The sequence below is a fragment of the Puntigrus tetrazona genome, chromosome 10, assembly GCF_018831695.1.
Source record: "Puntigrus tetrazona isolate hp1 chromosome 10, ASM1883169v1, whole genome shotgun sequence".
NCBI lineage: Eukaryota > Metazoa > Chordata > Actinopteri > Cypriniformes > Cyprinidae > Puntigrus > Puntigrus tetrazona.
Window position 1 is genome coordinate 8303269 of NC_056708.1, and position 27976 is coordinate 8331244.

Genomic DNA, 27976 nt, shown 5'->3' on the forward strand with positions numbered 1-27976 from the left:
TAATAACAAGTTGACAGACTCTTGCCTTTGATGACGCATGGATATGGATAATCTCACAAACATCTGCTGTAGGCACTGCTGGGAAAGGTGGCTAAATCCCTTCGTCTGATTGACTGACTCTCTCTCAATTCAACAGCGCATTAAGAAACAGCTCACACACATGGTTAACAACAACAAACTCATCAGATTATATATCAAAAAGATCACTGGCTTTGACCTTAATCGGTAGGAGTAGAAGATGCCCAGAAAATATTTGTATGCCATTGTTTCTAATAAACAAAGAATAACTGATAGATAGCATATTCTAAATGATGCACGTGGGAAAATTTATGTCACATGGAAGTTAAAATATGATGAAATATAAATGTACTATAAACAGTGTTGTAAAACATGAAATTCTTTGTAAAATCAAGGAATATGCATCATTCAGAGTTTTATTAGGACAGGCCGCCTGTCAGTCAAACCTCCTGTACAATTTCATCAAGCTCATCCAGTTCACTCAAGCAGAAAACAATGACAAACTGGAACATTCCATCACTCCTGCAGCCTTGTTTTTCCAAGGGGAAGTCTTGTAATCAGTTTTGAAATGGACATGAATGCAACGTGAGGATAATCCACTATTCTAAAAAAAATCTTTAAGCATTCTAGAACAAAGATCAAAACAATGTAACATTATATAGTAAGGGCAGGCTTTACAAAGTGTTTTTACAGATGCAGTTTCCAAAAAGGATGTTGTTGTAAATGTTTTCTTTATAAGAATGCTTTATGCTTATTTGTTTGGCCCCATTTTATATTAGGTGTCTTTAATGTACTGTACATACTGTAAGTCAGAAAATATAAATTATTTATTTATTGAGGTGGAAAATGATAAAAAAGATAAACAGTACTACAGAAGTAAAGATACATGCAGCTTTTTTTAAATGTACAATGTACTGAGAAAATATGTATGCAATAAGCACATTGAATCAAATTATTCATTAAAATGTTGTCATATAGTAGGTAAGTATATATAATATAAAGTGTATCCATATATTGTATTGCTTTTTATTAATATGTTAACTAAAAATTTGCTTTATGAATTTCAATCATTTGCTTAAAATGGTGTGTTTCACAAATGCATTGATCTCAGAACTTAACATATATTACTACATATACTAATAAAACCAATTTAATTTGATTCTTGATACACCAAAAAATTACCTAAATACAAATTTAAATTATTATTATTTTTTTGTTTTTGTAGTTTTAAGTTTATTATATTTATCACTAATCAAGGCACATTTGCACCTTAGCACAAAATATGATAAAGTATGTCAAATCAAGTATTAATTGATAAAAAAAAGCATGAAAAAAACATACAAAACATTTATGAAACTGTCATACACAATTAAAAGTACATGAAATGTGCTTGTGTGAAGCTCTTCTTGAATAATCTCTAGACCTCTTTTTATGCAACATTTTGATGTCATAAAATTAAAATAAACATATACTGTGTGTGTATATATATATATATATATATATATATGTGTGTGTGTTTGTGTGTGTGTGTGAATGTCAAAACTAGTTTGTCGGCAAGTCATCACAAGAAAATATACAACAGAATAAGGAGTTTTAGGGACTCTGAGCCTCCTCAAAGATGGTTCGATAAGTCTGAGGTGTGCTGTCAGCCACTGGCGTATCAGTGTGGGGGAAAAGAGCTGGTCTGCTCTTAACTGGAATACGCAGGAAACGTCCAGAGGTGACAAGGTCTCCATAACCACGAGCATGAGAGAAGGCGTAACCAGATCGCCGCGTACTGATTCGGCGTCGAGGGAATTTACGAGGAGGCGGTGGAGGCACAGCTTTGGCCTGTCTGACCTTATGGCGCACCTGTAGAGCAGAAGAATGAGAAAAATATACAGTATGCTGAAAGGAAAGAATATTATTAAAAAACAGAATAAGTAAAAAGCATAAGGCTCAAATTATAGTTATTCTGTTTATGAACGACTCCTGTTCATGAGATTGTGACACCACTGATTACGGATTCCAGAAATAACCTTGACATTATGCCTCAGCGTGATGCTGCACCACAGCCATGCCACTGCAACCCACAGCTCTGACTCATTCAAATCATGCGTTGTACTCATAAAGGGAGGAAGATCTCATATTGTCATCCTGTCAAGAACTGGCAAGTTTAAACACTGTAGCAATATTGCTATAAATAGTAAACGTGTAGTACAAGATGGCAGGCAAAATCCATCATACGATATTCTTCTGGAAAAAAAAAATTAATCTTGAGATCTTTTAAGATGAGAGGAGTCAAGAAGAAGTCAGAATAAAGTCCAGCTTAAATTCAGGACAACACAAAATACTGTATGGTCTCGATATATTACATTCTGAATCTAGTTCTATGTTCAACAAGCCATGACACATCATGTTCTCAAGCAGTGAAAATACATCACAGTGCAAAGAGGAAACTGACAACGCCCCGACAGAGAATACAGGTTACTTTCGGTATAAAACAAAGTCTCAGCTTTTAAAGTTTTTTTTTTTTTTTTTTTGTTGAGAAATTCAAACAATAAATACAATTTTGTGGCTCTTTAATGTGTCATGAGAGATCACAGTAGCACGGCAAGTGAACCAATCATCTTTTTATTAAAGTGTCCCTATTAAGAATTTTTGATAATTACCTTTCATTCAGTGTATAGCAGAGTCGACTGAATTATTGAAATGGGTTATTTTTAAAAACGAATCCCAAGCTGTTTCATGTTGACTTCAACATGAAACCTTAACATATTAACTGCCCACTTGTTGGTCTTTTCACATCGGTCTTAATGAAAATGCTAATTCATTTTTTGCCATTATGTGCCACATTTGGAGTAGTAAAAATAGTGGTTTCCTCTGTAACGCTGTACACAAAGCAGCACTGGTCTTTCAAACACTGCTTTATTAGGCATTACAGACATGATGAAATAGAACAGACACTTATCTACTCTCCTGTCTGATTTGTTTAGTGGAAAGAATAGTAAATTCAGAGTTATAATTGGTCAGATCGCCTGTCTGAGGTGAGAATAAAATTTGAACCCACCTTGTCATTGATAGTGGGCTTGAGTTGGATGAAGAGGAACCGTTTTGCCACCACAGGCAATATGCACAGTATGGTGGTCAGGAAGATGGTCAACCACACGTTTGGCTGGTTCAGAGAGTTTCTTGCAGTGCCTGAGGAAGATTGAGTCATTTGTAGCAGCTTAACATGCAAACAGCAGGATGATCAGATGTGATTGGGATGGGGCGGTACACTCACCGATAAAAGGAAAAGACGACGTGAAGATCAAGTACATGCCGTTGCTGTACATGGTGAAGGTGACAGCAAAATACACTGAAAGACTGCCCCACAGGAAGAACTGATTCACTGCTGTCCAATAGTATGTGTCCAAACCCAGCTTAAACACACATAAACATAGGGTTTGTTTGCATCAACCATTTAAAGGTTTGGAGTCAGGGTTGAAATTTCTATTCTTATTCTGTTCAAATTTCTTCTGAACATTCCATTAATCTAAAAATCCTAGGAAAAAATGTATCATGGCTGGGTTTCACAAAAATATTACGTAATTCAGATATTTTCAGCGTATAATAAAGCAAAATGTTACTGACAGCAAATCAGCATATTAGAATTATTTCTGAAGGATCATATGGCATTGAAAAATAAATATTAAAAATATTTATTAAAAGATATTCAAATAGAAAAGTTATTTACTTTTTTTAGAAAGTATTTTTGATCAAATAAATACTTAAAAAAATAAATAAACTATAAGCAACACATTTTTCAAACAAAACAGGTTTAGGTTCTAAAATTTTGTCCAAAAGATCTTGGGGTCAATATGCAGTATGTGTCCAATGCGTCTATTTCTCAAATGTACAGTATATAGATTATTACATTTTTGAATGAGACAGCCCTTGTGCATTTTGTGTATGTGTGTGTGCATACTGTTAAATGACAATTTACCTGCACGCTGACAGCAATAAGCAGGCAGGTCTGTGCTAGCAGGGCAAAAGACTGATAATCTGCAATGTCTTTGCCATCATCTCTGACGGTGTCGCACATGGCTGCCCAAGGTACGAAGAAGAGGACGAGTGAGCTGTAGCAGCTGTGCAGAAGAATCCTTGCGAAAGCCATCTTACTGAAATACTGGTTTAACTGACCAGGTGAGTACAGATGAGGATACTGAAAACTCCAGCGGTCATTTACATCCTGCACATGCACACGTTCATGAATGAATTTAGTTCAATTATGCTAAATGTTATGTTAATTCAGGGATGGGGTATTTTGATATATGACATACTTGATCAAAGAGACTGAGGCCAATAACAGGTAAAGCCGTATACACCAGATTGTAGAGTGTAATAAACCACTCATCATACACAGTCTTTTTGAGAGAGAGAGAGAGAGAGAGAGAGAGAGAGAGAACACAAAATGATGAATAAATTAGTAATTTGTGCGATGTATGCTCAAGAAAGTTTTTTTATTTTACAACAGAGCAATTGAAAAAAAAAGTATTTGTTTAAGATTTATGCTAAAACATTCAAGGAAATTTTACTGTTTGCTTTATCAATCAAATTGTTTTGATGATTAAAAATGTAAATAGCAAAAATAAAAAAAAAAAACAATTCTCTAAGAAATTGCTAATACATTTTACAAACAAAACCCTGCAATTAACACGCTAAATTAAAAATAGAAATAACAGAAAAATGTACCTAAATAATTAATTTAAACTATTTATTTGCTAACAGTCTAATATAAATGTATAAATATATACTGTGGTGGGAAAAAATGTTGGCCCCTTTTCTGATTTCTTTTTTTTTGCATGTTTGTCACACTTTAACACAACTTGGAGTTTTTAAATGAAACCCACAAGCACCTGTGTTAAAAAGTGCTTGCCCCCTAAACTTAATAACTGATTGGGCCACAGCAACAACTGTAATCAAGCGTTTGCGATAACTTGCCTAAGTCTGTTACAGCATTGTAGAGAAATTCTGGCCCACTGCAAAATTGTTGTAATTTTTCAGCAACTTTCATTTAAAAACTGCATGTTTTTTTTTTCTTTAATATATACATGCATGTGTTTTTATTTACATATACATAATAAATATACACAGTATACACACATACATTATGGTAGGTAAAGGCTGATTTTTATCTGATTAAACAGCCTGGTCTATTACTAAACTATAAACGAAAATCATGTGAAATGACTTAAAAAGTTTCCATCTCACCTGTGCAGAGAAGCCGCAGAAGAAGCCATACCAGAAGTGGACAAAGGTAAAGGTGAAGTTCTTGTAGAAGAAGTAGCGCAGAAACTTACACATACGCAGATAGGACCATCGGCCGTGGACCAACAAGAGGCGCTGGAGGTAACGGAACTGAGCAAAGGAGAAGTCACTGGAGAGAACCGCCTGCATGCCCTCCTGCCCACTAATGCCAACACCAATATGGGCAGCTGTAGAGGTCACGAGGAGTTGAAAGATTAGATACACTTTTAAACAGTCAATGTTGATAAGCGATTTTAGCACATTTAGCACGATTTGTTTTATATTAAGATACAAAGCAGTAATACCTTTTCTCTAAAGGCAAGTTTATAAAAATTACTTAAATATCTTTAATAACTGAAATCTTAATCCTGGTTTAGGCTAAGCCCTGTCTATGAAACCAGGCCATTGTGTTTATATTATATTATGTTATATGGTTCCATTATGTTATAAAGTTTGACACTGGCTCATTGTTTTGCTTTTCTTAGTGTATATAATCTCACTCATGCCATCTCTGTGAGAAACACTTACTTTTGATCATGCTGACATCATTGGCTCCATCTCCAATAGCTAAAGTGACAGCTTTCTTGTGCTTCTTGACAAGTTCCACCACTTGAGCTTTCTGGAGAGGGGTGACCCTGCAACAGATGACTGTTTGGCACATACATGCAGTCCTCAAAAGCTCCAGCTGCATGTCCTTCTGCAGAGCAAATGCCTGGACACAGAATATCAGGACATGCAAGGTTTAAAAGCATTATGCTAATCAATTGTTGCATATTTTTGAAGAAGATTGGACATTAATGAAACAATGTTAGATTTCTCTTACCAGACTGTGGCCATTTATTACCAGTCCATACTCCCCATCAACCTTCTCGTCTTCCACCACCTGAGATTTTTTGCCCAGAAGTCTGCTCTTCTCAATGGGTGGATCATCCCCCGATTCTGGTGACATCTTTTTCCTGGCATTTCTGAACATGGAGTATTGATCTCTTAATTTCAAACGTGATCCATTTGAAATTGTTTGGGAGAAGAAGAGACAGATGAAACTTACACAAGCTCTTCTCTCACTTCCTCTGCTGTGTTGGCGGCCACTACGAAGATCTCTTTCATTTCCTCTCGCAGCATATTACAAGAATAACCAATGTTCTCAGCAGTCTCTGTGGGACATTGCAATGGTGAGCATGATCAGTAGTGAAAACATTAACTAGACAAGCATAGAATGTTTAGAAGCCATTAAAATTAATTCATTTTTAATTAATTAATAGCCACTAATTTGTGACAAGTAAATTTGAAAACTTACCTTGTTTGTCTCCAGTAAGCACCCAAATTTTGATGTCAGCTTTGGCGAGCTGCTCAATGGTCTGAGGCACGCCATCTTGAAGTTTATCCTCAACTGCAGAAGCACCAAGGAGCTGATGCACACATAAACAAACTTTGCATAAGAAAAAACTCACAAATTAGAGAAGTCTTATTGACTTAGACTGAAAAAAACTTCATTTTTACCATTAAATCTTTCTCAATCTCTTCATAAATTGTGTCCAGTTTTGCCTCACGGTCATCCAAAGCGATGCTGGCCTCATGATGGCGTTCTCTCCACTTCTCAAATTCGTCTTCTTCTAAGTCTTTATAGGCCAAAGCCAATGTCCTCAGACCCTCTCCAGCATATTCCTTGTGTTATACGGACATTAGTAACTTACACACACTCATACAATCTTATGGAATGCACAAATGTAACTCACGTTTAGATGTTGTGTGGTGACCTCCATGAGTTTGGAGGATGATGGATGCAGCCTCTCGTAGATAATTGTGTCAGCTCCCTTACAGTACAGTGTCAGCTTGCCCTCTGGACTACGAACTAGAGAACCACACATTGTATCATTGTTTTTTTGAATGATTCCCTGCTTAGAAGAGTATCAGCACATGGTCTCACCAATAACAGACATCCTCTTGCGGACATTGTTGAAGTCCAGCACTGCCAGTAGCTCATAGGTGGTGGGCACTCCCATCTCCACCAGAGAGATGGTTTCTGGGGTACGTGAACGAAATACAAAGCCGAAATTCCTTGCTGCAGTGACCAGAGCCCCTTCGTCTGGAGACTGAGCCTGGTAAAATAGCTCTCCTGTGAAGAAACAAATATGAGGCTGATTTAATGTAATAAATTGTAATAAACTGTATTTTATTATAATTATTATAATCAATTTCTACATTCCATAATTGATGGATATTGTTTACATTTTTTCATTTTTAGCCTAATATTTTTCAAAAAGAAAGTAATGCTTTTATTCAGTAAGGATGCATTCAATTGTTAGTAAAATTGTTATGCTGTTATTTTAAACACTTTCCTCCGAAAATCCTGAAAGAAAAAATAATAGGTCTTTCAACATTGATAATAATAAGGCTTTTAAGGATTTCTAAAAGAAACTGAATGTGACACTGAAGACTGGCTTTGCATCACAGAAATAAATTACATTTGAAACCATATTAAAACAGAAATCATTTATGTTAAATTACAATAATATTTTATATAACTGTACTTTTGATTGAACAAATACATACACTTTTAATTCTGTGTATATATAGAATATAATTGAAAATCAATATTTGTACTGCAGAATGATTTGCTCATGTATCTATGTAATTTGTATTTAAAAATGTTGGCAATACATTGTGAATAAGTAATAGTGTTGCAGAGCATGCACTAGATGGCACTCACCTTCTGTTTTTTCCTCAGGCATGACAGTGTGGCAGAGTGCCAGCAGACGGAAAAAGTCCTGGACCTCTGGAGAGCCTAACTTTACTGCTTCCACCAGCTTGTGGTCATAGAAATAGAACTTTGGGTCAGCAAGAGAGTTCCAGGAGAAATCAACTTTCTCGGTCTTCTATAAATGAGGAAGAACATAGAAAGAATGAATAAGTAACTTTTTATTTTTTTTCAGTTCCAAGGGTAGACTAGAATCATGAATAATAATATAATTATGAATAATTGCTAATTAATTACTAAAACAGTTTTACACTTCTCATAAAGACTGTAAGAGTCCTTGTGACATCAACCCTGGACTTGCCTGTAGCTTTTAAGTTTTATATTTAAAATGTTTTGACTACTAACCTCGGTGACTTCAACCCTCTGCCCAGCAAAGTCCACAACTTCACCTGAGGAACATAAAAAAACTGTTAAATACTACCCTTTAGGTGGAATTGTTGATTCTTTAAGCTCTTACCATAGGATTTTCCATTGATGGAGCATCTGTTGAAGGTCATGATGTTCTGGGTTAAAGTTCCTGTCTTATCAGAGAAGATATATTTGATCTGACCCAGCTCTTCATTTAGAGTGGTTGTCCTGGCCTGGGCTGGTGTGTCACTCTTGACGTGATACATTTTACGATCCCAGTCAATGAAATAACTGTTCCCCAGACGAAGGATCTCAACACTATTGAAACGGCAAAAAAAAAGTTCATTAGGATTTTTTTTATACTATTTTCTTTTATTACAAATTATAAAATAAATGTTGAAAAATATTACAATTGTTTTGTATTTGGTAGTATTTAAAAATCTCTTTCTCATTTTATATAATAAATTATTTAATTTTGCATTGCTCAAAATCAAATGTTGAGAATGTGGGTAAACAGAATTTTGTTTACCATCATTTTCATTGTTATCATTACCATAATTGTTTTTTTCTAAATATGTTATTTCTATCTTCAAAATATCTGCTATGATCCAGACAAGAAAGAAAGTCATACAGGTTTGGAATGACATGGTGAACAAATAATGAGAGAATTAAATATGTAATTGTAAAATAACCAGACAATATTCAAGGGTGATATAAGTTATTACAACATCTGACCTGACATAGAGAGAGATGGGAACCACAGTGTTGAGGATGATGACGTAGGACCAGAAAGTAAGAAATGCTGAGAGAGATGCATTTGCCCCATCAGCCCTGGGGAGGAAAGTAATGAAGGAATTCCCTTCTTGGTATTCCCAAATGGCATTCCCAATGGACAAGATGGTGCACATGAAGGCCAGAAAACCAAAAATCTAAGAAACAAATAAATAGGATGCAAAATGAAACATTTTATTACTCACTTATAACTAATTTTCTGAACATAATTACACACATCTACTCACAAACATCACTAGGACATTCATAAGATGATCAATGCTGGTTCTCTTAAACATGGATTTCCCAGAGTTCTGCATGAGTTTTGTGTCAGGACCTAAACAAATTTGAACAAAGCTTTTGAATACATAAAACTTGAATAAAGACTTCATATTTCTAGATTAGGATTACGCACCTCCAAACACCACCAGGCCGAAGCACCACTCTGTGTTTCTGAGGGTACATCCTCTGAGTAAAATCCTCTCATTATCTAGAGCAAACGTCTCTCCTCTCACTGTCAGAGTTCCTGTGAACTTATCCAGACGGTTGTTTGGAGGCTCACAGCGCACCTCACCTGAGAAATGCAATATTGATATACTCATGTTATAGATGAAGGGCGCTAAACAGCAGATGAACATTTATGCAGTTTGCTATTAGTAATACCCTAGCAACCACCTAAGAACACCTTAGAAACCACTTAGCAATGTCCTAGCAACCTTCTTTGCAGTTAGCCTACATTATGTCACTCACCACTGAATGCTGCTAGTTGCTGGATGTCGTTGCCCAGGTCTCCTGTGATTGTCAGAGCCTGTTTCACCTTCAGGTTGGTCTCCCTGTCACAGACATACAATCTGGTATAATAACAGAGGGACAAGTTCATGTTTACATCCACATGTTTAGATACTAACCCGTCCAGCTCAGCCGTTTCAATGTAGATGAGGTTGAGAGGTTCACTACTAGAAAGTAACAACAAATCTGCCTGTAGAACAGGAAACAATAGAGGTTCATGTTTAAGTTTATTATACAGTAGTAAATAATGACTGTAAAAAGAAACCAGTTTTTGTTATTAACAAGATTATTATCTTTCTATCTTTCAAGATTATTATTATCATCTTTTTAAGTTCTGGCAAGTTATTTTAGAATTCATTACATACTATTATTGTTTTTGTAAACATGTCATTTTATTTTTATATTTTTTAGTTTTTAGCTTAAAATTGAGTCATTTGGAGTGTTTCATAGTGTTAGTTCAATAGGCCTAATGTAAACTTACTGTGACAAACTCATTGTTTTCCAGCTTGACAATGTCGCCCACTTGAACATTCATCCATTTTTCACTCTTCAGCCTGTTTGAATCCATGATTTTGGAAAATGCATTTGGTAAAAAGATAAGGAACGTCATATACACAGAGGTTAAACACTTACTCTCCATTAATGAGCACTTCTATTTTTCTGTTGTTCACATGTTTGTCATTCTTGTGTCTGGTCTGTGTTGTAGGATGAACATGGGAACAAAAGCAAGAAAGAGATCCTGTGAATGCACAGTCGAACACGTTGTTGTCTGTATTGGACATAGGAAGTGGACTCACAATGTCATCAGAGAGATCTTTGGCTAGGGTTATAGACAGCACCAGCAGCAGTGGAACTACAGTCGTGAACCAGGACAGAGACGAGATTTGAGGAATCAGCTGTGCAACACAATTACAGTGAAGCCTGTTAGAACTGTTCTTACAAGCTTTTTCAAACTTTTCAATTGCTGCAATAATGTAGTAACCTAATTTAAGAGATTCAATACCTGTAAGATGAGAAGAAAGACAAAGTAAGCATTGGCCAGTCTTTGAAACTGCTCAAACAGATTGAGAGGGAGGAAGGTGAACACGTTGTACTTAGATGTCTTGATGGAATTGTTCTAAAAGGACACACATAACCAAAATGCTCACAATATGCTCCAAAAAAAATGGGTTTTTTTTTGCATGTAAGATATATTAGTATTTTACCACTCACGGCATACTTAAACGACAAGTTGAAGTCCCTGTCATTAGCTCGCAAATGTCTCTCCTCTGAAGAAATAAAATACAAAAACACAGCATAAATAAACAAGAAATCTATCTATACGTTTTAAAAAACTTGTATGTTACCTTCTACTTTTTTTTCCTTCACACTAATTCCACACGCAGACAGCAGGGAGCCCATGTTTCTCTGTTCACATCATCACGCTCATTAAGCGAAACCAACTACAAAAACAAATTCTAAGAAACCAAAATAAAATAAACATTCATTCGATTTTAATGCAATAAATCAATAAATATTTATTAAAACGTCATTTTAAAACTATTAAATGGGAAGAAAAATACACAATTTACATGAATAGACATGAAACATTTTCTGGAGCTTCATAATCATATGGACGGGTTGAATTGCATCTATTCAATTGTAACTATTGCGCAATTTATGTTATGTTATGCAACTTATGTATTTGCTTTGTAACGGCCATCGCTGTTTCAGTTGTCTTATGTAAGGTCACAACCAGGGATGCCAGATTTTACAAATAGTTTTTGAAGTATTTGTCATTAATGATTGGCATATACAGTAGTATGATGATGAAAATGATAAAAATAAAATATGATAAAATAAACCCTTAAGCAAAAAAGAAAAAAACCCTGTAATACCATGTGACCTCGTTTGACTGTAGGTTTTCTGTAGGTCCTAAAGATAGATTACGAATGAAGGTTTATGTTAAAAGTCCTCCTTCAAAGCTTTGAAATCAGCCAAACTGCAGGTTGTATTGAGTCTGATCATAACGCATTATGATATTTTTCTGCTAGTGTCTAACTGTGGTTAATGATAAACTGGCAGTTTATTTTACAGCTCTTGTCTTATCAGCACAGAGTATTGATGAGAAACACATGTATTTACACATATAGGCCTTCTCCATACACACAAGACTTCAAAGATCTTAAATTATATTAAGTAAATGCTCTAAAATCTTAAAAGCATATTTTGTGTCTAAAATAAATTTTCCCAAATAGAAATTAGTGATATTAGCGAGAAGTGTTGCATATGGCTGCCCATAACCCTGAACATTAGACCGCGCTGACATACCTTCATCTCACTCTTTATCTAATCTAATATTATCATTACCAACTTATTAAACAACTGGGATCGCTCAAAAGTCAACACATTGGCAACGCCCATGAAAGGAGGCACAATAGAGTATCAAAAACAAATCGTTTACTTCGAAAAAACATAAAATTAATGTAACATTCATTCAAATGTGTTGCTTTTTCAATTACATGTGATTAAGTATCATTACTTTTCTTACTATATTTTGTAGGATTTTTTTAAAACGTAAAACTGTGGTTTGCAGAATGTTAACAAAAATGTCATGCATGTTTTATGTTTCATGCGCTGCTGAAAGTGACGAAAGGTATTGCTAAGGCTGCATTATTTATGACATGTTAATAAACCAACAGACTTAGGATAAAATGATTTGCTTAAAATGTTCATATATAATAACTAGCATAAAGATACAAGGAGGCTACATGAAGTTCAAAACGACCTAGCAAGCATTAAATATATTACGAAAAACAGTTAAATATGTAGTACTGTCAAATATCAAACAATCCAATACACATTACCTATATAACATAAAACGACATAAAACGCACATAACTTACATAACAAAAAAAACAACAACCATGTAATAAAGAAATGTGATATGGTTATAGTAAATGCCCAATATGCTATGCATACTAATTACTTACATGTAAACAGTTACTAATAACAACTTGCCATAATATTACATGTATCATAGGTATACATTTAAATAGATATAGATTTTTAATTTCATGGTAAGGTAACTCGCAATTAACGAATTGACAGGTTTTTACAATAGCAATTTCAAACATAACTTCTTTTCCCCCTCAAAGCTCTTACATGTGTAACTGTAAAAATCTATCAGTGTGACTTGTGTGCCACATTGACTAGGAGAGTTCAATGACCATCACTAACGTTGGCGGTAAATGGCCGTACGGGGACTGGTTTTCCTTCACCATCAGGAAAACACTCGACCCCTCGCCATCTATATTCAAGAGTCGACAAGGAAGATCGCACGCCCTTAAACACACTCCTAAAAAGCCTGTCCATCGCCTTATTACTTCACTGTTACTTTACTTTACAAATCTACACTCCCCTCTCTAAATATGTACTGAAAGGCGTTATATGTTAACAGCAAAGTATTTTGCGTACAAAGTTTAGTGTTTCATTTTTTAACTTGAGCACTTCACTTCAGGTGCCAGTGCCTCTAGCTAATGTCAATAAGTAACTCAACTTTAAGAGTAAAAAGGCTTCCTCTTTCAAAAAGGAAATAACATTTTTGAAGCCTAATATCTCACTTTCTTAGCTCACTAAACATTTATAAAATCAGAAAAGGTCAATAGCTGAGGGCGTCATACCTGAGTCACACGTCCAGGATCCCTAGAGAAACAGCAGTATTTCAGAATAAACCCCCACCCTATAAACATGCGTGGAAAAGGACACACAGAAACATCACTACACTTCCCATAATTCAACATCAGAAGAGGCCCCTTCCTTAGAGTACAGGTGAAAGATAAGGGCGTAACCAGACATCAGGAAGAGGTTTCCAGGGCTGGGTGGAGCCAGTTGTGGCCTAAGAAGGGGGTTAGTGATTGGACAATTGCATGAGCTTGAAGGAAATAGAGGGATTTTACTGTATAGTATGTTCAGGGATAGACGGAAAGCAAATAGTGGATGATCTTTGGACTCTGGTGGGCTGGAACGGAAGCTGGTAAAAGAGTCAGATGAGGGAATGACGTGGACTGTTCGCTGGAAACTGGCTGAAATTTGGTATCATGTAAAATCCTTCCAATCTAAACCTCATTTGTGTGGTTTAAAAAAAAAATAAAGGGTCCCGAAATGGACTGGGATTTAAAGTGATGCCACAGAAGAACCATTTTGTGTTCTCCAAACAAACTTTTTTTCCTTTAGTGTGAAGAACATTTGACAAATCTAAAGAACCTGTTTTGTTTTGTTTTTACTATAGAGAATGGAAAAGTCCCCTGGATGTTACTTTTCAAGTTGGCAGCTCAAATTTGGACAGACATAACAAATTATACAATTTCAAGAGGTTTGCTCGTTCATAGTGTAGTAGACATTTCTTCTATGCATTCGAATTGCCATGTAGGATAAACAGCTGAGCTACTGCAGAGATCCCTTAGAACAGGCGATGAAAACACTACAAAAATAGGTCACGTTTGTGTTGTGGCATACCATGTCACACATCAGCTAAAGGAAAGGCTGTTTTATTATCGCTTTTGTTGACACAAACAACAAACAAGAGGGTAGAAAATAAGGAAATCCCATATTAAGACTCAAATATCCCAAATGAGAACATATAGCTCAGTGTGTTGAAACGTGCAAACAACAATGTTAACCTATGCATTGTTACACAGAAATACATATTGCATTTTGAACCTTTGTTTTAACCATTGTTTTTTGAATGACAAAAGAAGATATTTAAGCAGACTGTTCATGCTGCTCCATGTAGAACAGTATAATGAGGACAAATACTAAGATAATGGAAAAAAAGCACTAAAAAAAAGCATTATATATTGATAGTGTGCTACATGTCATGTCCTGTGTTAGGCATGTTAGTTTAAAAAGTAATTAGCTATAGTTATTAGTTACTTCACACAAATAGTAACCTAAAGTAACTAATTACTAGGGAAAGTAATTATCACCTAAATAATAATAATAATAAAATCAAATGGCTGCCCCCAATATTAAATGTAAATTAATGAAATAGACACCAAATATAATAAATTATTATTATAAAACATTGCACATTAATCTACACTATTTATCTACTGACAAATAGCAGCAGTCAGTCAAAAATTATAATATTTTAATAAGCAGAATTACCAAGTATGAACGCATATTTGTCATGTTGACTGAATTAGGACTGGTGGTGGTGCTTGATTATCACGTTTCCAAAAAAATAATAACAAAACCACTATGAAATCCTACTACTAATAGCAATATAAAACTCACTTAGTATTAATGAGCTGCAAGGTTTGCTCTAATTGATTCGTATGTGACAAAGACAAAGCAACGGCGACCCATGCGCCTTCACAGAGTTTATAACATGCCAGACAGCCTACAGCTACTATTGTCAGTAACGGCAGAAACAGTCATTTGTTTGATTACGCATTACTGAAAAAAAAAGTTATTTATGCCATTTATTTATAACGCTGTTATTCCCATTACTGGTCACGTTATCTTAATTCATGCAGTAGGTGCGTGTGTTGTTAATTTAGCTGTTTTAATAGTGCATTTTAAAATTTCAGAGAGAAAGTTTGACATTTTTCAGTAAAAAACATCACACAAATTGATATTTTTTTCCTCTACGAAATAACTTAACACAAACCAGCTTAACAAATCGGTTTAAGAGACTTTATGTATAAATTCATGTGTTGGAATGTGCACATATACATATTAATAACACATTTTTTTCTTGTCAGTGACTGTGTACAATACCAATGTAACTTCAAAAATGTGAGGAAACGGAGTCAAGTCCCGTACATGCCAGTATTAGCTGTCAGTAGTGTTTCAAGAGTTTAAAAATAAAGTGAGAACTTCCACAAGTTGGCACGAGGAATGTGTATATTACAAAGAGTGATAGTTCCCTCCTAAAATACAGTGCTGGCCTAAACAACGGTAACAGTATATAAAGTGACACAGTTAGAAGTGAGAAATGTGCAGAAATAACAGGTTCAACAGTCACAATAACGATTGGCAATCAACATACATTTACATATTGGCAGTGTTTGGTGAAAAATACAATATTTATACATTGAAATTTGGATTAACAAGGTGAGACTTTCGCACAGGCAACAAATGAGGAGACAAATCTAGTGTTACTGTCTTTTTCCTTTGTTTTTGTTGTCGTTTCTTGCAAAACTAAGCACAACAGTATAAAATTTCTCAATTAACAACTAAAGAAAATCATTTGAAACAAAAAAAAACGTAGTAACATGAAGACTTCACAGAAAAAAGAACTCCCATTTACTTAAAAAGGAAAAAAGTTAAAATAGTTTAAATAGAAAACGCGAGAACAAATAAGGCCACTTTGAAATGAAAAAAAAAAACAACAACATGCAGTCATCTTTTATTGATCAGTGGTGACATTTGAGCTTGATCTGATATTTTTTTTACGTTCGTATTTCCTCTCCTCAGCTGATGCAGATTTCTCAGCGCTTTCATTCTAATACATAGAGTATTGAAAAATATTAAACAACACCCCATTAAACGCATTTTAGCTTCAATACTGTGGCTGGTGAAGCAGGTGTGAATGCGAACTTAAGATTATTGCTGCCACCTACTGGTCGTAGAGGATGGCCAAAGTACCGCTCACATTTTAAATGAATGGTGACTGTAAGAGAGATGCAAAACAGGTCATCCATAATCTGAGCGGTCACAAAGCCTGAAAGGCACACTTTCGGCTGACAAATGTGTTATGCTGTGAGCTGACTTGGAAATGGAGTGAAATGTATTTGACGTCGCTCTACAAACCCTCCCTCCTTTCCTAGTTGTCCAGCACGATTTTTTATTTTGGTTCATTCATGCAACGAATCACTCCACAACACTAAGTGAATGAGATATGGCCCTTAGGACACAAACACTGTCTCTTGAGCCACAATGATCCTTACAATCATATTAATTACATTACAACTTGACACATTCACAGCATCAACCAAATAAGGCAATAAACACATGGCAAAAGGGGTGTTTACAGAGAAAAAGCGCACAAATGAATGTGGAATGTCTATTCTGTGACAGTCACTACCAAAATAATGACCCAGCACACTTACAGTGCCATCTACTGGTTATGTGTCCTAAATGACCTTAAGTCAGGGATCGACCAAGCATATTTGTGAGGGATATGCATGTCTGGTTTTACTTTTTCAATTATTATAAAAATGTATCAAAACATCAAAAATGGATGCTTAAAATAAAAACTCCAAAATACAAAAATTCTATTTAGAGAGAGATTATTTCCATTGTGAATTACATTTGTTATAATTAAATAATAAATATTATTTTTATATATATATCAAACACTCATATTTAAAATCACAGTACTTACTCACAGTAACATATTACAGCATATCAAATACATATTCATTAACTTAATTCATCATAAAGGCAATATTGCGTTAATATTGTAATTGCATTTATTTAATGTATAATCATGTTGATTATATTTAATGTAAAATGTAATTATATTTTATATTTATTCATTATTTAATTTTTTAGCTAAATGTTTCCATGAGATTGATCCATTTGTAAATAAATAAATAAATAAATAAATACCCAATGGTCAAAAAAATATTAGACAAAATTCTGGCCCAATGCAACCTGTATGCCTATCCCTCACTACTGGTATCTACCCTGACTAGTCTACCCTTGCTAGTTTATTAGCGGCTGGATATGAGTGTGTGTTTTTTATATCAATAAATTGAATAGATATTGTGTTCAATCTTTCTTCTGGATGACTCCCTCTCATCCACTGCCATACTAACAGTGCTCTTTATGAAACATGTCACATGGCTTCTCGTGTCCCTAAAAGCCCTTCTCTGTGGACGTAAGTGGGCAGCAAAAACATTGGTGTGGATACAAAAAGGTGACAGTGTTAATGTCCGTCCAACACTTAAGAGTCTGAGATTGTCTTCCGCTGTAGAAACATCCTCACCTCCCCTCCTCGGCCGAGCGTGTGTCAGACTTGAGTTTAACAAACTCTTTAGCAACCTCATCACCTGAGCGCTGGGAGAGGATGCGCATGACGGTAAGGCCCGTGTCATCAATGTGTATCCGTGGGCCAAGAGGACACCAGCAGGCACAGCTGGCCTTCGGCGCAACATCACGCAGCTGTATAACTGCAATACCAACCACACGGTCTGCACGGCCAAAGCAGTAGTCCTTCACACACACCTGCAGCTCATAACACTCTGGCCCATCCTCATTCCCAAGAATACTGCACAGAGAGAGCGAGAGAGAGAGCGAGAGAGAGAGAGAGAGAGAGAGAGAGAGAGAGAGAGAGAGAGAGAGAGAGAGAGAGAGAGAGAGAGAGAGAGAGAGAGAGAGAGAGAGAGAGAGAGAGAGAGAGAGAGAGAGAGAGAGAGAGAGAGAGAGAGAGAGAGAGAGAGAGAGAGAGAGAGAGAGAGAGAGAGAGAGAGAGAGAGAGAGAGAGAGAGAGAGAGAGAGAGAGAGAGAGAGAGAGAGAGAGAGAGAGAGAGAGAGAGAGAGAGAGAGAGAGAGAGAGAGAGAGAGAGAGAGAGAGAGAGAGAGAGAGAGAGAGAGAGAGAGAGAGAGAGAGAGAGAGAGAGAGAGAGAGAGAGAGAGAGAGAGAGAGAGAGAGAGAGAGAGAGAGAGAGAGAGAGAGAGAGAGAGAGAGAGAGAGAGAGAGAGAGAGAGAGAGAGAGAGAGAGAGAGAGAGAGAGAGAGAGAGAGAGAGAGAGAGAGAGAGAGAGAGAGAGAGAGAGAGAGAGAGAGAGAGAGAGAGAGAGAGAGAGAGAGAGAGAGAGAGAGAGAGAGAGAGAGAGAGAGAGAGAGAGAGAGAGAGAGAGAGAGAGAGAGAGAGAGAGAGAGAGAGAGAGAGAGAGAGAGAGAGAGAGAGAGAGAGAGAGAGAGAGAGAGAGAGAGAGAGAGAGAGAGAGAGAGAGAGAGAGAGAGAGAGAGAGAGAGAGAGCGAGAGAGAGAGAGAGAGAGAGAGAGAGAGAGCAGAGAGAGAGAGAGAGAGAGAGAGAGAGAGAGAGAGAGAGAGAGAGAGAGAGAGAGAGAGAGAGAGAGAGAGAGAGAGAGAGAGAGAGAGAGAGAGAGAGAGAGAGAGAGAGAGAGAGCGAGAGAGAGCGAGAGAGAGAGAGAGGGAGAGAGAGAGAGAGAGGAGAGAGAGAGAGAGAGAGAGAGACAGAGAGAGAGAGAGAGAGAGAGAGAGAGAGAGAGAGAGAGAGAGAGAGCGAGAGAGAGAGAGCGAGAGACAGAGAGAGCGAGAGAGAGAGAGAGAGAGAGAGAGAGAGAGCGAGAGAGAGAGCGAGAGAGATTAAATGCAGAGATGCAGTAATAAATGCAGAAATTCTTGCTCATACACAATTTACGTAAAAAAAAAAAACAACTTTTATTTATTTGTTTTTTTTCTTCTCATTACAAATTAGAATGTCCTTAAATGTCCCCTAAAGAAAGACTTTTGGATGCAAATTGGTCACATGGAACACACACACATACATACTGTAAATAAAAAGGCCTCCAAAAGCTCTAAATTCCATCCATCCGTCCATCAATCTGCCTATCCAATCAACTATCCATCCATCGAAGCACCCATCCCTTCTGTACATTCATCCATCCATCCATCCATTTTATATTGGTGCATGAGCATGTTTTCTTTTTCAAAAATTGTGAAAAAAAATTATGAAAGAGGCATCCATGTTTTAATGTATTGCTCTTCATTAATGATTAAGTTGTAAGTGGCTAGATTTTGCACTCACAAATGGAAGGTCTCATTGAATTTGGGTGCCCAGCTGTTGTTTTTTGATTTGGTGGTGAACTTGCGCTTTTTGTCGCTGAGATGAGGGCCAATCATGGTGACCTCCACAAACGGCCGGAACATCCCAGACGTCTGCCACTTCAGATCATTAGCCGCCACAACTAGAAATGAAGAAATGTCATTCAGCCATCACAAAATACACCTGTGGGACAGATAAAGCTTGCTTAAACATGGCAAAAATAAAATCAGATTTACCTTTAACCGTAACTTTATGTTCTCCTGTGCCTGGGTGAGTGAAGAGGTCAATCTGTATGGATACTTCCCCTACTGGTTTATCAACTCCTGAGCCTACACACACACACAAAGTGTAAACCACAAGGCCTCACATGCATGGTGGAGCTTTTAAGAGAAACTTAAGGAAAAATGTACCAGATGGGCCTGCGCACAAATTTACAGAAAAAAAAAAAGAAAGTAATGACAATGACGTTGGGGACACAATGGGGTCTTTAATGATCCTTAAAAGGGATGATTTTGTATATATAAAATAACAATTTAAATTTGGGATGAAACATGACATGGCGATTGTGAGAGGGAAAAAAAAACACATCTAGGAAGACATCCGGGCTCGTGAAAGGGTACTTGGGTCTCAGGGAGTCTGTGGTGACCTACCCCTAGATGGCTGTATTTTCTCACTAGGTGTTATCCTCATACCCTTTCCATTATGCACTTGAGGCAGAGACAGAAGCAGAATGTTGGAAGAGACGAAGCTCAAAAGCAAAGAATTAAAAGCAACACAGAGAATTGTAGCAACAGCAGAGAAATGTGGACAGTAGACAAGGAGAAAGAGACAGACAAAGCTTGAAGATGGGAACGATTCAGTACAAAAAAATACACAAAAGCATCCAATGCTCAATTCTGCAACCTAGTGTAACTCTAGCAGATCAAATTATATGAATTGAAGAAATGACAACAAGGCATGAAAAATGATATGGTCTTTTCATGTTTGACAGACGAAAGAAAGTCAGGTTTGGAATAACAACAGAAGTAAATGATGACCAAATGGGAGTGGATGTATTACCTTGAGCATGCTGAGTAGTGACAAACGTCTTGATAAGTGTGTCGGTGGTTTGTGTATAGAGGGACAGTGCGTGTCTCAGAGAGGACAGTTCAGGACTCTTCTCCAAGAACACCTTCTTCAGTCCGTTTCCTCCAGCATGGAAATATTGCTGCAGTGGATAGCAAATAATCAAATATTAATTCTGTGAACACCACTGCTGTGAAACAACACGGAAATGTATTGCTTCATTTAAAGAAAATGTCATTTATACCTTTATGGTATCAAGGGCGACATCCATGACAGCACACTGCTTGGGCGTCAAGCTTTTAGCTTCACCAGACATGTGATCCTACAGAGCCAAAAAACATTACAAGTGATAAAATGACTTCTAATACAAATCAAATCAAAATCAGTGGGTTGAGACACTGGGATATTTGAACACAGAATAGATGATTAAATAGATCATTGATTTGTAAACATAAGAGTGATGTGCTAAAATATTTGTATTTCTGACACCAGAAACATGTGAAAAGTTTTTTCCCATTTTTCTATTTCAAAGTTAATAAAAGCTCTGTGTAGCTATGAACATGTCATTTAGGGAACAAAAAAAAATGTGTGCATGATTTACAAATTTGTCCCCTCGTTTTATGTAAATCATAAACACACCAACAAATTGGGCCCTCATTTTAAATAAACCCTGTGCACAAAACAGTTCATTGTACTTCTGGTCATGCATACGGTTTACATGAAATGAGGGCATGGATCATTTAGTGTGCACAATTGAATTTAAATATGAAAACAAATTGTTATATCAAGCATACGATTTACTTAAAATGAGCAAACAAATGATTGCATTGAGTGTACAATTTATTTAATACGAGGGAGCTAATTATTATACTGACAGTACAATTTACTTAAAATAGGGGAACAAATAATTTAATCAAACATACAGTTTTCTTAAAACGAGGAAACAAATTATTATATCGAGTGTAGAATTTACTTAAAAGGAAGGAACAAATTAAACCGAGCGCACAATTTACTTAAAATAGGAACAAATTATATTCAGCACAATTTACTTTGTGTTAGAAATACAAAAAAAATTCTAACCCGAGGTTTGATGGGATATTTTGCTTACAAGCACACAGTTTTAAACACGTAATGGTATAGCATTTCAACTGAGGCCCTTCATCTGTATTCTCTTGCTGTGCTCTGAGCTGGTTTAAAGAGATCATAGTCCGGATTAAACAAGCCTGGAGCGGTACCTTGAGTTTAGAGAGCTGACCCAATTCTTTGGCTGCTGAAAAGATCATTCCCTGCCAGGAAAAGATAGAAGTGTTAGGCCGCTGGAGTGGGCAAAGAAATTTGTACATATAAAACATGGTTTTTACATGTGAACATATAAACATTTAAGACTCAACGTATTTCTTACAGGAAACACTCAAAAGGTTCCAGGAAAAAAAAAAGGCTCTTAAATGAAGCTTCTTAAAATTAAGTGTTCAGGGGTTAAATAAATATTTTAGGGACCTAATAATAAAACAAAAACATTTTAAGCGGTTTTGTTTGGAAAAAATTACAATGCATTTAAGATTTATCCAGTCATGTAGGTCTTACAAAGGTGTCATTGCCCTGAGGAAGGATGATGGTCTTCTCAAGACTGTTCATCACAATTCTCCACAGCTCCTTCAGCACTCGCTTCAACACGGTTTTCTCACACACCGAGGCAAATAGCATCAGACTGCTCACAAACACACACACACACACACACACACACACACACACACACACACACAGATTAGAACAGGCTTCAGGTACGGTAATAATAGTTTCTGTACAGGTGAGGAGAGTTTTACTCACTTTGCATCAAGGAAGTCCATCAGTGGCCGCAGCATGTTATCAGAGTCGGCCTCCACCTGGTTACGGTTGTTGGCGTTCACAGGACCCTTGATCTGGTACAGCAGACTGGCCATCTGACGCATGCAGTCATCAATGCGGCTTTGGAAACTACAGAGGAAGAGGAAACATGCAGCCAGGAGAAGAAACATGCTAGATTGAAGAAAAAAGGCAGTTGTGCAAAAGTGTTGAATGTAAATTATTTTACAGTAGGATATCTCAATCTTTAATCGACAAAGAGATCCTGAGATACGATGTTAATCAGAGTAAAACCAACATTCATTTAAAAAAAAAAATTGTGTGGCAAAAATAAAGCTTGTTTGTCTAACTGAGATTTCTTATTTTTATGTCAATTAAGCATCCTCTCACCTTCTATTTATAATTATTATTATTAGAATAAAAATAATAATTATAATAATGAATGTATTATGGCTATTCATTCATCTTTATTATTTATATCAGAATTTTTGACAATAAAAACACTTTACAGTAATGAAAATTATGACTGGGAATTATGCAAATAACAGCTGAAATGCAAATAATATTTAAATTAAGCTGACATTCCTCCCAGTTATTAAGATATGCCCAAAATAAATAAATTGTGAAGTAATTGCTACAAATATGACAAATATTGACAGTTTTTTGGGCTACCTTTAATTTGTTCTAAATATATTAGATTATAATATATTTATTATAAATTAAAGACAGCACAAAAAATATCCCCAATTATAGATATTTTAAATAATACATTCCAAAATGAATAATTATGCTTAATTTATACTTTACTGTTACAAAATGGGACAACTGTTAAAGAAAGGGGAGAAATGTGCTTAATTATCTTGGAAGAAATGTCGGGAAACGTAACAATGTAATAATACAAATGTTCCTGAAAAGAAGACTTAATTTCCTTTATGCAAAATATAATTTCTTAATTTGTTTTGCGTTTCAGAATCTGTCTATTTTTATGTGATTAATCCACATGTATATGATCTACTGTATAAACACTGACGTGTTTCCAAAGGTGCTGCTCAGCTCATCCAAAACGTTGTTCAGCTTGACCTGGAGATCATTCAGGATGTCACTGGCCTCTGTGTCTAACTGCAGAATGAAAAACACACATAAACAGCTCTGCTAAATTCAGATGTTCTTCACCATCGCAACTAACACCACTTCACCCGATTATAAACCACCAGCTTTATGACACCGATGTGATGAGAACAGTTCAGAGGGGGTGAAAATACCACTGATGGGCAAAACAGCCTGTAAAACTCACACAGTTTCAGTAAGAGGAGGAGGAAGAACAGGAAGAAAGACCACACTAGAGTCCTCTACTGTATAAGTGCTCTTTTAATGAGCTCTCAAACACGAAAAGTATTGCTACAACCACACAGGCTGTGCAACCCACCTGCTTACTGCTGACCACCACCTTCAGAAAGAGCAAAAGGATGTTTCATTTTTAATCATTTCAACAAATCACATCACAACCCAATAAAAATATTGAGACTAATGAGCAGTTCTGAGGAAGAGAGGAGCTACGGGTTCAGTTGTTTTGGTATACTACAAAATAAAAGTAGCAAACAGTGTGCACTGCAGATGCAATACTGCCCTCATGTTCGCCCAAATATATGCAAAATAAAGTCATTTGAATATGACCATCCTATTTAACCTTTCTTTCTTTCAATAAATAGATTTTTCTTGATCTCTGGACCACTAGGAATGCTGAGACACAACCTGGATCTATAAAAAGGAGTGATTTAACATATTAAATGACATGTTGAAGAACACAGGAGTGAGAAACAAGTCTGAGTCTCACCTTCTGCTCCCTGTCTGCTTTCTCAGGCTTTTCATAGATATAAAGAAACAGTGTATAATTACGTAGCAAGTGCAAATCAAGATCTGAATGTAAAAAAAAAAAAAAAAAAAAAAAAAAAAAAAAAAAAAAAGAAAATTGCATTTATATTTAAATTCAGAGAAAAAAAATTCTGACTCAAAGGACTCAATACACACCTTGTCCTCTGAGATGTCCATCTATGGGCAGGGTTGAGGAAAAAAAATGATATCAAACGTATATAAAAATTTGTATATGTCAAACACTCAAATATAAATGTACAGTAAAACTGTACAGGGGGCAACACTAGAGTGATGGTTATGAGAGTGAATATTTATATTTAAAAAAGACTTCCAAAAGGGAACGTTCTATAAACAGGGCACAGAATAGAATAGAATAGAATAGAATAGAGTTTTTCATCTAGCTCACCTCACCTCATGTGGAGAGAAAACCTCACAATAAAATATATGTTTTCACTGCATGTTGGCTACAATTACTGGCGCCCCTGGACATTTTTGAGTAAAATACCTCTGAAGTATATTACCATTCATTTTTAAAATTTGCATACTAGTGAGACTAGGACCACAAAATTGTCCAGCTATGATGTCCTGTTCCAAAGGATTATAAATATAAGGAAAATATTACAAAAAGGACATAGCTGGAGAATTGCAGAGATTACTTAAATCTTGGAGACAGAAAAACAAAAAAACTTTTGTTTCAAGAACAATTCTCTTTGCTCATCCAAAAGCAAAATCCACTTGGTTTCTATGGTCAGAGGTAGCCCATGCCCACAGCTAAATATACTGTGAATCTTTGCCTGCCTGTTTTTCTGCTAGAGGTCTTGGACATCTTGCTCAGATGCGAAGAATCATGAATTCTATAAAACACCAACAGATAAAAAATCTAAAGCTGGCAGCCTCTGTTAGAAATCATAATATGGGCCATGGTTGGATGTTCCATTGGGACAATAATCCAAAAGAAACATCAAAATCAACACAAAAATGCGCCACTGAGCACAAAATGCCAGGGTTGTCCTAGTCTCTTGACCTGAACCCTATAGAAAATGAGAGAGGTGAACTAAAGAGGAGAAACACCAACATGGAGCTGGTATTCTGAAGGATCTAGGGAGAATCTGCATGAAGGGATGTTCTCCAAACTTTTCAGGCATTACAGAAGAAAACTCTGGGCTGCTATCTCAGGAAAAGGATGTTGCAATAATTGTAGCCAAGATAAAAAAAAAAACGTTTTGGTGACCCCAAACCTTTGAACAGTATGTACAGTTAAAAAATGTATGTACATTAAAAAAGCTAATATACAGTAAAACCCTGTCTATTATTAATGAACCCTTTATTGATTAGAATTTAGTTCTGTATGCTGACTGTCTGTGATGGGTTGGAGATTTGTGGAGGGCAGTCGAGAATGTGAAGTTTTCTTAAAACTTTAATAAATTTTCCTAGAAAACACAGACACACGATGAAGGTCACAGTGAGCCATTGTTAAAGGGGCTGAGGCACGGATGGGAGTTCACACATAGTTCAGACATGGCTGATCACTGGGACAGCGACATGTCTGTGTGCTGCAATGGGGCGCTTGGGAAATTGTTGGATTAAAAGGACAATAACGGATGAAACACAACCATGAATTCAGCATGGATGATCCCAAAAACAAACCTCCTGTAACTCGTCCTCCTCATCCTCACTCTCTTCCAGCTGGGGACAGAAGCCACATCATATAGTCAGACTGAAGCTAATACAAATACGAGCCTGCTGTTATGTAGCACCTAACCAGTGCGCTGTGGAGATATCTGCACAGCAGATATCATAGTAGAGTAAACTTTAGATACATTTGATTCTGGTCCTTTACATACATCCTGAAATGTGGATGCCAATGCGACAAGCTTCTTTAGAACCACCTAGAGTAATTATTAATTAATTAAACCTAAAGTGGTCTATTATGTAGATTATTAGTTTTCCAGTTTAATAAAATATCATTGAACCAGAGGAATGTTTCTGAGAAGTCCAATTGTATAAAATACCATTTTCACAAGACGTTTATCCTGCCAAAATTAAACACAGGATTATTTTACACACACACAAACACACACACACTAAGTCATTTACACTATCTGACACAGCTGCGTTTAAAATTGAACTGAAAGTTAAGTGCTGGGCGTCCGGTCAGAGGAGAACTGACCCCAACTTAGTCTGGTTTCTCCCAAGGTTTTTTTTCTCCGTTCTGTATGGATGGGGTTTTGGTTCCTTGCTGCTGTCGCCTCTGGCTTGCTTTGTTGGGGACACTTAACTTCTAGCAACTATTATCGAATTGATTACAGAGACCGTCTCTGCATTTAATAACAAATTGTTCACTCTCGTCATTATACATCCCTGTCATTGTATTCTTCTACATTATACTGTACAGTGCTTTGATGCAACCTGTGTTGTTAAAAGCGCTATATAAATAAAAATGATTGATTGATTGATTGACTGATTAATTGATATTTTTCTTTATGACACTTCTCAAGTTTTAATGTTTCTTTTTTTGGCAAAATGGCAATTGTGGTATCATAATTCTGGTTATTATTCTCGCAGTTCAAATGTCACTATATTTTTTATTTTTTTTCAGAACTGTACAATACAAACTCACGATTATTAACTCATGTTAATCCTCAGAATTGTAATAATGACATAATGAATAATGACAATCTCAAAATTATGAGGTCTAAAGTCAAAGTGGGCTTCCATAGTGGGCTTCCTTTTTAAAGCATTTTACTTTTCAAGTTTAGAAAAACAACTACAGCAACCCTATTTCAGAATTAATTAGTTTTTCAACAAATCATAAAAACTGCAAATGGTGATTTACAAAAAAAGTAACTAACTAAACTGTTTTCAAATACAACATTTAGTCAACTACAAAAACCTGTATCTGACTGATATTGAGATTTATCTGCCCTGCTATCCAATGAATGTAATAAAATTATAATAAAATATTAAGTAAACAGAAAATAAAAAGATCAGCAATGTGTAGAATCCAATGTCATTGTCCCATGAACAGAAACGCCTAAGACTTCACTGATCCTTTACTAATCAGCCTAAGACAAAGTCTCAACTAATGCCTCAACTCTCTCACACACACACACACACACACACACACCGACACAATGACAATCTCTCATTCTCCCAGAATGAACACAATCCAACAAATCTAAAAATCACTTGATACAACAGGGTTGATGACATCAGGGTTCTAATCAAGCATAAATTCAATATACTGCAACAAAAGCAACTGCTCTACTTTCAAAACTATTTTCCTCATTTTAATTCTATGTAATTGCTTTCACTAGATTAGAGCTAGGGAGAACGGCAAGAAATTAGCTATTTTATGTCTAGTCTACTTGTACCCACCTCGCCATCTTTCACATTTTCATTGATAACCTGATTAATCACAGAAGAAGTGCAATAATAAGCCTCTCAAAGAATCAAA

At 36.1% G+C, this 27976-nt stretch overlaps 3 protein-coding genes across 9 annotated transcripts in view; all 3 read right to left on the reverse strand.

Annotated features, from left to right (window-relative positions):
* The window catches only part of cadm2a (cell adhesion molecule 2a), a 1030129-nt gene that overhangs the window by 300908 nt on the left and 701245 nt on the right, over nucleotides 1-27976 (reverse strand). The gene's annotated exons all lie outside the window — the stretch shown is intronic.
* atp8b5b (ATPase phospholipid transporting 8B5b) lies at nucleotides 417-13754 on the reverse strand. Its single transcript, XM_043250619.1, has 28 exons — nucleotides 13618-13754; nucleotides 11302-11412; nucleotides 11168-11223; nucleotides 10959-11072; nucleotides 10753-10851; nucleotides 10589-10650; nucleotides 10437-10509; nucleotides 10075-10145; nucleotides 9917-9999; nucleotides 9582-9740; nucleotides 9415-9503; nucleotides 9131-9324; nucleotides 8505-8713; nucleotides 8393-8436; nucleotides 8000-8165; nucleotides 7217-7405; nucleotides 7026-7141; nucleotides 6790-6954; nucleotides 6587-6698; nucleotides 6338-6443; nucleotides 6113-6254; nucleotides 5818-6001; nucleotides 5254-5477; nucleotides 4323-4406; nucleotides 3986-4231; nucleotides 3284-3422; nucleotides 3068-3198; nucleotides 417-1869 (listed from the first exon to the last, which is right to left on the reverse strand). Exons 2-28 carry the CDS (start codon nucleotides 11354-11356, stop codon nucleotides 1612-1614), a joined length of 3570 nt encoding a protein of 1189 aa, XP_043106554.1. The 5' UTR covers nucleotides 11357-11412; nucleotides 13618-13754; the 3' UTR covers nucleotides 417-1611.
* The window catches only part of unc13bb (unc-13 homolog Bb (C. elegans)), a 77511-nt gene continuing 65155 nt past the window's right edge, over nucleotides 15621-27976 (reverse strand). For 2 of the 5 annotated variants that reach the window (XM_043250614.1, XM_043250615.1), the window contains 10 exons: nucleotides 23678-23766; nucleotides 22633-22779; nucleotides 22390-22513; nucleotides 22041-22091; nucleotides 21050-21127; nucleotides 20800-20947; nucleotides 20391-20447; nucleotides 19977-20069; nucleotides 19723-19882; nucleotides 15621-18215 (listed from right to left, as the gene is read on the reverse strand). In XM_043250614.1, the coding sequence (XP_043106549.1) occupies nucleotides 17930-18215; nucleotides 19723-19882; nucleotides 19977-20069; nucleotides 20391-20447; nucleotides 20800-20947; nucleotides 21050-21127; nucleotides 22041-22091; nucleotides 22390-22513; nucleotides 22633-22779; nucleotides 23678-23766 (1233 nt within the window). In that variant the 3' untranslated portion in view covers nucleotides 15621-17929. Of the gene's footprint in view, nucleotides 18216-19722; nucleotides 19883-19976; nucleotides 20070-20390; nucleotides 20448-20799; nucleotides 20948-21049; nucleotides 21128-22040; nucleotides 22092-22389; nucleotides 22514-22632; nucleotides 22780-23677; nucleotides 23767-24073; nucleotides 24095-27976 lie in introns of all 5 variants that reach the window. The other 3 variants (XM_043250617.1, XM_043250616.1, XM_043250618.1) reach the window with 2 other exon arrangements.

Bases quoted from the DNA above. Each gene is read 5' to 3' on its own strand.
- atp8b5b (XM_043250619.1), bottom strand. From the start codon at position 11,356: ATGGGCTCCCTGCTGTCTGCGTGTGGAATTAGTGTGAAGGAAAAAAAA. The intron at 11,224-11,301 runs GTAACATACAAG...TTATTTCTTCAG, and splicing joins GAAGGAAAAAAAAGTAGAAG to AGGAGAGACATTTGCGAGCT. The intron at 8,714-9,130 runs GTCAGATGTTGT...CCGTTTCAATAG, and splicing joins CCCATCTCTCTCTATGTCAG to TGTTGAGATCCTTCGTCTGG.